At 43.6% G+C, this 8,955-nt stretch overlaps 1 protein-coding gene across 2 annotated transcripts; it reads right to left on the reverse strand.

Annotated features, from left to right (window-relative positions):
- Positions 1-3,243: 3,243 nt before the first annotated feature.
- On the reverse strand, positions 3,244-8,948 carry LOC140597386 (piwi-like protein 3). Of its 2 annotated transcripts, XM_072745653.1 has the most exons (5): positions 7,405-8,948; positions 6,850-7,006; positions 6,071-6,196; positions 4,857-5,004; positions 3,244-4,705 (listed from the first exon to the last, which is right to left on the reverse strand). In XM_072745653.1, the coding sequence occupies exons 2-5, from the start codon at positions 6,909-6,911 to the stop codon at positions 4,589-4,591; spliced, it is 453 nt and encodes a 150-aa protein (XP_072601754.1). In that variant the 5' UTR covers positions 6,912-7,006; positions 7,405-8,948; the 3' UTR covers positions 3,244-4,588. The 2 variants fall into 2 exon arrangements, with proteins under 2 accessions (XP_072601754.1, XP_072601753.1); XM_072745652.1 differs by having other exon boundaries at positions 6,850-8,948.
- Between the last annotated feature and the right edge of the window lie 7 nt (positions 8,949-8,955).

Consider the following 8,955-nt stretch of genomic DNA (forward strand, 5'->3'; position numbering starts at 1 on the left):
TGTGGGCCTCAAGCAAAACGCAGACACCAAGCAGCTGTCTGGACACGAGAGGTAACAACCAACCTCATTGCCAGACTAGAACCCAAAGAGCCCAGGCTGCATGACCTGGAACCCAAGAATCATTCTGAGATCCCTAGGAGTCCGTTGCAATTCTGTGGATCAGCAATTTGGGAACACTGCCCCGGGGGGTGGCTGCAGCCAAGGTGCTCCCTGATTGTCCATGCCGTTGCTGTTTCCAGTGCCAGCGATGGTGGCCATCTGTCCTGGGCTCTTGGACACTGGGGGTAGCTGAGTCAGCCCTTGCCTGGGCCACAGACCCCAGCAGGGGAAGGAACGGCTGGAACAGACACCTGGGTGAGTGAGGGAGTGGAGCAGAGCTGAGGGGTCTCCCACAAATCTTCCACCTGGGGCAGCTCAGCTGTCACCAGTGCAGAGTGAAGGGGACAAGGGGGGAAGGAGCTCTGGACCCAGTGCAGGCACTTAAGGATTCCGTCCTCTGAGCCTCCAGCAGGGGGCTCCCCCAAGTCTCTCTTCTCTCCCTAGATCCCTATGGAGGGAGAGGTTCCTACATTCAAATATGTAGGTCCTTGCACCCTGACACTCCTGGGCAAGGTCTGAGAGGCAGAATAATGCCTCTGCCCCTCCCCACCTTCCCCAAAAGATGCTCCTGTTCTAATCCTTAGAATCTGCCCAGATGTTGCCTTACATGAGGAAGGATAATTAAAGTTGCAGATTTGGGGGTGGGAGGCACAAGAGTGGCCAACCAGGTCGCTAACCAACTGGTTAGGCTTACTTCGGCTCAGGTCATGATCCCAGGGTCCTGGGACTGAGCCCCACATTGGGCTCCCTGCTTAGCGGGAAGCCTGATTCTTCCTCTGCCTACTTGTGTTCTCTTTGTGTCAAAATCTTTCTAAAAAAATAAATAAAGTTGCAGATTGGGCTGTGAGGGCAATCTGGCTGGGACCTCTGTCACCCATTGATCCAGGGTTGATGATTCCCCTGATCTGGCTGGCTAGGCAGGTGCCCCCTTCCAGCCGCACTGCTCCATATGCATCCCTAGGGAAGCTGTGCGCTTGGTGGGAGAGGACGACCTTCCCCCATGGAGGACTGTTCTTTCAGCAAGGCTACAGGAGTAGAAAAAAAAAAAAGAGGGTATAGGAGTAGCTGTGCTCCCCCGCTAGAACCTCCAAACAAGATCACAGGGTCCCTCTGCAAGAGATCACAGGGTAGTCCTTCCTGTGTTCTTCCAAGACTCCAGACACGTCCAAACGAAGCACTTCGTGTGGCAATCTGCCTTTCTTAAAAAGAAAAATTGCGGATGGACCTAAGGTTGCGCATCACCTAACAAAATAGGGACATGATCCTGGCTTATCCAAGTGTTCCCACCATCATCACAAGGGTCATTAAAAGAAGTGGGGAAGGGGACACCCGGGTGGCTCAGTGTTGAGTGTCTGCCTTCAGCTCAGGGCGTGATCCCGGAGCCCCGGGATTGAGTCCCACGTCGGGCTCCCTGCGTGGTGCCTGCTTCTCCCTCTGCCTGTCTCCGCCTTTCTCTCTCTCTCTCTCTCTCTCTCTCTCTCTCTCTCTCGAATAAATAAATAAAATCTTTAAAGAAAAAAAGAAAAAGTGGGGAAGAAGGGCCAGTGTTAGAAAGGACAGGGGAATTAATCAGCCACTGCCGGCTTTGAGGGTGGAAGGGGCCACGGGGCAAGGAATACAGCCAGCCTCTAGAAGGTGGAAAATGCAAGGAGACGCATTCTCTCCCGGCACCTCCAGAAAGAAACACACTGCTGACCTGTTTATCCCACGCCAGACCTCTAACCTGCAAAACTAAGATATTACATTTGTGAGGTCCGCAGTTGCTAGGTTCATGGTAATCAGTTACAGCAGCAAAGAAAACTGATACAGGCATTGCCATAGTGCTAGACTTGAATTATCACCATCATTTCAACAGAGAGAGAAAAAGCATTTGGCAAAATTCAACATCCATTCATGATAAAGACTCTCAGTAAAATAAAAATTAAGACTGTCAACCCAATGATGGACTCTTAGAATCTGCAGTTAACATGACAGTGATGAAAGCCAACATTATTTCCAACAGCAGTTGGTAAAGATCGTAACAAACAGGGTCATCGCTCTAGATTTCCTTACACTAGATATTGGTGCTATGTTCTTCTGTGCCTCGCCCTATCTTCAAAGCTGTTCAACATCCTTTTCTGGAATTTTGTCCTGGTCTCTGAACTGTGCTTATCAGTAGGAGGTTTGATAAATTTATATATATATATATATATATATATATATATATATTCACAACTGCCAGAGTCAGGAAGTTCATTTTTCTTATATAATCCATTGCTAGTTTGGCCAAATCCATTCCTGAAAGATCTTTAATTAGTTCCTCAACAGGGCAGCCCAGGTGGCTCAGTGGTTTAGTGCCACTTTCGGCCCAGGGTGTGATCCTGAAGACCTGAGATCAGGTCCGGCGTCAGGCTCCCTGCATGGAGCCTGCTTCTCCCTCTGCCTGTGTCTGTCTGTCTGTCTCTCTCTCATGAATAAATTAAAATCTTGAAAAAAAATTAGTTTCTCAACCTACTCAAGCAATGTGAAACTAGGCACTATGATACATTATAGACATATAGTTTATAAGCCTTTGGGACGATCAGGCTCTCTCCTAGAAATGTTGACTATCAGCCACCTTCTCCTAATTTATAAAGTGCTAGTAAGGGGGGAATAAATTCAGATAGTGCTTTAGTCACAAAAATATTTCCATGTATCTTAGAAAACCAACAGTGTTTTTTTCCTAGTCTGTAGATTAAGGAGACTGAAGACCAGAATAGGTTTTTAAAATAACAAGACCTGATTCAATTATTTTTATTTTTAACATGAAGACCTTCATTGAATCACATCATCATTATAAATTTGTAAATCTAGAAGTTTTTGTATAGTGTTAATGATTTATATTGTACATATGGGAAACCTTCAGAAAGTTTTAGTAACCATTTTTAATTTGTTCTCTCTTTCTCTCTCTCTCTCTCTCTCTCTTTCTTTATGAGAGACAAAGAGAGGCAGAGATACAGGCAGAGGGAGAAGCAGGCTCCATGCAGGGAGCCCGATGTGGGACTCGTTCCCAGGACTCCGGGATTACACCCTAAGCCAACGGCAGACGCTCAACCACTGAGCCACTCAGGTATCCCGAATTTGTTCCTATTTCTTTATAGATCTCTAGGAATATATTATCACAAGTTAAATTCAGAAAAGAACATGTTGCCTTATCTTTAATTATGGATCCATCAGTATTCCATTTATCATTATGAGGCCAGTTCTGGTAGTTAAGAAGTTACCTGGATTACATTATGTTTTTAAATGACTTGTTTTTATTTCTCATAAGGCTAGTTCAAATTGCAAACCTAAATTGACTGACTTATCAAAACAATTATACTGTTTATAAACATACCCTTTTTGGGATCCCTGAAGCTGATCTACTCCCTGCCAGTCACCAAAATACTATTTTATTTGGGAGTGTAAGAAAACAAAGGTTTACATCTTGTTTCCTGAATCTATTTAAAGATAGTTTTAAAAAGCGAGGGGGGGGGGAAGTATCAGTTTTCAGAAAACCTAACAGCTGCATTTTAACAAATTATCCAAGACTCTTCTGATTATGGCACTAACAGTAACGTCACATTTGAAACACACACAAGAGAATGAATGAAACAGAAGTGCTAATAGAACTCTACATTTCCCTTCTTTGTAGAAAAAGTGAAATTTCAGTGTTCCAAGAACTGCCAATTCTTAAATTGCAAGGCTCTCCTTATTACAGCTCCACCAAAGATAACGTGCAAATTTCCACCCTACCCTGAAGAATAACCAATACTACATACATAGGTTATTCCTTTCCTACAAAGTTTTAGGTAGCAAATAAATCATTTCATTTTGCCTTTTAGAGCATTGTTGTCCCTTTAAACATGAAGGTTTCATAAAGATGTCATTTTTCAAAAAAAAAAAAAAAAGATGTCATTTTTCCAGTCTACTTGTTCATGAGACTAATGCCCAATCTCAACGATGAGTGGAGTAGCTTGCTCTAAGTGCCACATGTTCAAGTGTGGTCAATCATAGTCATGGTAACACATTTCAAAGGTTGAGTTGAAAGACACAGCCCTCGTGGTCCATTTTCCTGCTTGGAAACTAGAAGGGTTATGTTAAGTCAGTGGTAGTAGTGACACACCACTCTGAATTTCCATGTGCTATCAAGAATGATTAGAATTTAAAACTATGCATCTTGGGGCACCTGGGTGGCTCAGTCAGTTGAGCGTCCAACTCTTGATTTCCGCTCAGGTCATGATCATGGGGTTATAAGATCAAGCCGCATATTGGGCTCCAAGCTAAGAGTGGGAGCCTGCTTGGGATTCTATCTGATCCCCCCTCACTCTCTGCCCCTCCCAGTTTATTCATTCTCTCTCTCAAAAAAAAATTTATATATACATATATATATATAACTATGCATCTAGGAAGGCATTTCAGAAGTACAGCTTAAAAAGAAAAAGTTTACAAATGCTGGTTTTCAACATGTCATCAGGCTTTCTTCTCTTGGTCACAGGTAAAAGAGACGGCTTGCCAGGGAATGGTGTGGTTCTTGATGAATACTCTGGCCCACAAGGTAAGCCAGTTTGTGGGCATAGTGACAAGGAGCAGGAACTCGAATGACACCCTTCAGCAGAAAGAACAACAACAAGGATTTCTTTAAACTTTCCATCTAAACTTAATGTTTCAGAGATATCAATTCAGATGGCTCAAAAAGTATAGATTTAATGTTGAACAATCTTTGAGATCTAAAGGGAAATCCATATAAAAATACTTACCGGCAAATTATAATACATGTGGCATAGTCTGTAAGTGAGATACTGTATCCTATCTGGGGTGAAGCAAACCGTGTCGTGGATGACATTATAATGAGTGGGAGTGACAGTACCGTCTTTCACAGACTGACTCACGATAAAGAAATCATACCTGGAATCACAGAACACATGAATATAGACTATAGCTTATTTTCAGAAGAAAAAGAACATTGCAAACCTACTATCTGATGTGAGACAAATGGACAGAAATCCATTGTACAGAGTTTCCTTTATACTTAGAAGCCTGCTTAACTGTGGGGGGAGGATTTGGGAAAGCAAGTCCATAAAGGGCAATGCAACCACTGACCCATGTAATAATGCTCATGAGATTTCTATAGAAGCATCTGCGCTGACGCCTTGATGCAGAAACTTGAAACTGACACATTGGATCTGGCCACAGGGAAACTCAACTCAGAGTTCTAGGGATGGATGTTTTATGCCCCTCCCGGAGGATCAACGGAACCCATTCAAACCCCCTAATAGAATTGGCAAGATCCACCAGGTTTTTGTAGATACCGGCCTTTTTTTAAATTTTTATTTATTTATGATAGACACACACACACACACACACACACACACACACACAGGCAGAGACATAGGCAGAGGGAGAAGCAGGCTCCATGCACCAGGAGCCAGACATGGGATTCGATCCCGGGTCTCCAGGATCGCACCCTGGGCCAAAGGCAGGTGCTAAACCGCTGTGCCATCCAGGGTTCCCTAGATACCGGATTTCTTATGTGTATTAGGCTATGCTTTATGTTAATCCTACTTTCCCACCTGCTTTTTCCTTTATCCCTTTCCTGTCTTCTACTAGATTGATCGATGCTTGTCTTTCCTTCCTTGCTCCCTGTCTGCTGGTATGAAGGGGTCCTGTTTCATTTCCCATCCAGGGTTCTACATTAATTCATTTGCACAATCGACAAATCTCTGCTTGACCAGAAGTTCTACCATTGCTCCTAACAACTGAAGAATCTCAGTATGTTTACAATATAGGCTTAAATTCTAAGAGAAAAAGGAAGATAGAAACCTCTAGAATCCCATGTGTATCTGTTCGTGTAATTTTTAAACCGTCTTTAGGTCAATCTATTCTCCACCAAACCACGCAAACCTTTTTTAAAAAGTTTCTATTTCTATTTGAATAAAAGAGAATCTCTAAATAAAAGTGGGGGGGGGCTTACCATTGCCTCTTGGTCACCTCCACATCAATAACTGTTCCTGGAAGTGGGTTTTGAAGTCTTCCTTGAGACTCCACAAAAAATCTGGTGTTTATTCGTTTCTTCACCACAATGAAAGTTAGTTTGACCCTTAAAAGTAATGACAGATGTACTGTTGTCCTAGAGGCATTCAGAGTATTGAAGCACCACACACACACAGGATTCCTTAAGAAGAATCTGCAGAAGGTATAGTCCCCCCACACACCAACTTTACTGTCCTAGCTCCATGAGCCTGACCTAAGCAGTAAGAGAGGTTTCTATTCACAGCCACTCATATCTTAGGGGGAAGAACTTCCTCACAAGGTTGGGGCTGCTCCTATCTGTGGTGGGAACCAGGCCCCAGTGACAAGCAGAGGAGGCAGAGGAGAGGCATTCCCCAGCCCCAGGACCTACAAAACTCCAGAATAAAGAAGTTGCCTAAACACAAACCATCACCAGGCTGTGTTTATGGATTTTAATAAGTACCTGAGCTTAACAAGCCCTCCTACATCAAGGCTTCCAGGGAGATTAGAAAAAAGTTACAGGTTCTTAGGGGTTCCCTGGGGAGGATACAATCAGGAACATTCTAGTTCTGCTCTGTCCTCTGACTTGGGTGTGGACCAGAAAGTCAAAGAATGAATTCCCCATCCAGCAACTGATGCCCTCTGTGCCATGCTCTCTCTCTTCACAGATCATAACTGTGATATTCCTTTCAAAGACTGAAATGTAGAGTTTAGAAAATCTGCACTTTACAATTTATATACCCAGAGTCTTTAGGGTACACAGATCTTAAGGAGGACTCAATCTGTGGGACTTCATGATCCATCAGTGCTTGAAGCTGACCATCCCCAACTCCATCCCGATACACAATGATAGCTTGTGGTAGAAACTGATTATGTTTACACCAGAGCTTCAGGGCAGCTGGAAGGAAACCAGAAACATGGGTGAATAAGCCGTAACTCAGAACCAACTGGCCACTGCTATTTGTAACAGCTTCTAGGTTCATGTTCTTTCAATCCTGTAGCCTCCAGGACACATTCACTGCCTTTTGGTCTTCACGTGAGCTCAGCATTTCTCAACAGCACCACTACAGAAATTCTGAGCCAGATAATTCTTTGTGGGGGCAGAATGGGTGTTGCTGTCTTCTGTAGCATGCCTGGTCTCTACCCGCTAGTTGGAGGCCAGTAGCACCTCCATCCCAGCTGTTACAATGGAGCGCATCTCTAGGCATTGCCAGACGTCTCCGGGGGGACAGTGTGTTCACTTGCAGACAACTACCCAGATGGAGTCAGGCACACCAATCTTGATGGGACACTAACCTTCCAAGCAGGTTTTAAGCCCGTTCACAAGCTCCTGCCCCGATTCCTGGAAAATGCACTGAGAGAACCACCTTGTTTGGAGAAAAATAAGCTGTCAGTTTGAGATAGGAGTCTTAAAAATTCCCTTATTTTTCATCCTGAGTTAATCTAGGACCTCTGGTGGCGGGGAGGGGGGAGTCACTATGAGTAGCTGAAGATCCAATCAGGAATCCATTCTTTGATGCCTCTGCAGAGATCGAAGCATTGGTCTCTTCCAGTACCCTAGGCATTTATTAAAATTGTGAATGCACACAAATAGGAATATGGAAGCATTCACTAACATTGGTACAAATTACACGCACTTTCAATGTGCAGGACTACTGCCGTCTCATGGTGGACACCCAAAATAAATAGCCAGTGTTCCTGGAGATTCCTGCTTCCAAGCTGAGGTCTTAAAAAAATGGTTCATCCATAATCATGCTTTATGGGAACCACCTGCTTTGGAGCAGTAATTTTTACTTGACCACTTCCCAACAGATCAAGCAATACTGGTCTCAAGTTTCTATCCCCTGTTTTTTTAATTGCTTCAAACTATTGCAATGACCTGACATGATATAATACATTTGTCTGCTTTTTTTCCCCAGAATTTACAGTCTACAAGATGAAATCATGGTATGTTCAAATGCTGAGAACAGAGCAGTGGAAATGTTGTGCCAAAAAGCAAGGGTTCGCCCTTTCATGAAGATGGCGCCGAAGGTGAAGAAGGAAGCCCCTGCCCCTCCCAAAGCTGAAGCCAAAGAAAAGGCTTTGAAAGCTAAGAAAGTGGTGAAAGGCGAGCAGTCACAAAAAAAAAAAAAAAAGATCTGCACGTCACCTACATTCCGATGACCCAAGACCCCGTGTCTCCAAAGGCAGCCCAAATATCCTCGAAAGAGAGCCCCCAGGAGAAACAAGCTTGATCACTATGCCATCAAGTTCCCCTTAACTACTGAGTCAGCCATGAAGAAAACAGAAGACAACAATACACTTGTGCTCATTGTGGATGTCAAGGCCAATAAGCACCAGATAAAACAGGCTGTAAAGAAGCTCTATGACACTGATGTGGCGAAGGTCAACACCTTGATCAGGTCTGATGGAGAGAAGAAAGCATATGTTCGACTGGCTCCTGATTATGAGCTTTGGATGTTGCCAACAAAATTGGGATCATCTAAACTGAGTCCAGCCAACTATAAATCTAAATATAAATTTTTTCACCATAAAAAAAAGCAAGGGTTCAAAATTATTTATGAACTGAATGAAATCATTTGGGAAATATAAAAATTAATGAAAGGGAATAAAGGGAAAGGAGAGAAAATGAGTGAAAATCTCAGTGAGGGTGACAAAACATGAGAGACACCTAACTCTGGGAAACGAGGGGTAGTGGAAAGGGAGGTGGGTGGGGGTTGGGGTGACTGGGTGATGGGCACTGAGGGGACACTTGGCGGGATGAGCACTGGGTGTTCTATGTTGGCAAATTGAACTCCAATTTAAAAGAATTAAAAATTTAAAAATGAACCGAATGAGAGCTTAATT

This window comes from Vulpes vulpes, unplaced genomic scaffold, assembly GCF_048418805.1.
Source record: "Vulpes vulpes isolate BD-2025 unplaced genomic scaffold, VulVul3 u000000698, whole genome shotgun sequence".
Classification (NCBI taxonomy): domain Eukaryota; kingdom Metazoa; phylum Chordata; class Mammalia; order Carnivora; family Canidae; genus Vulpes; species Vulpes vulpes.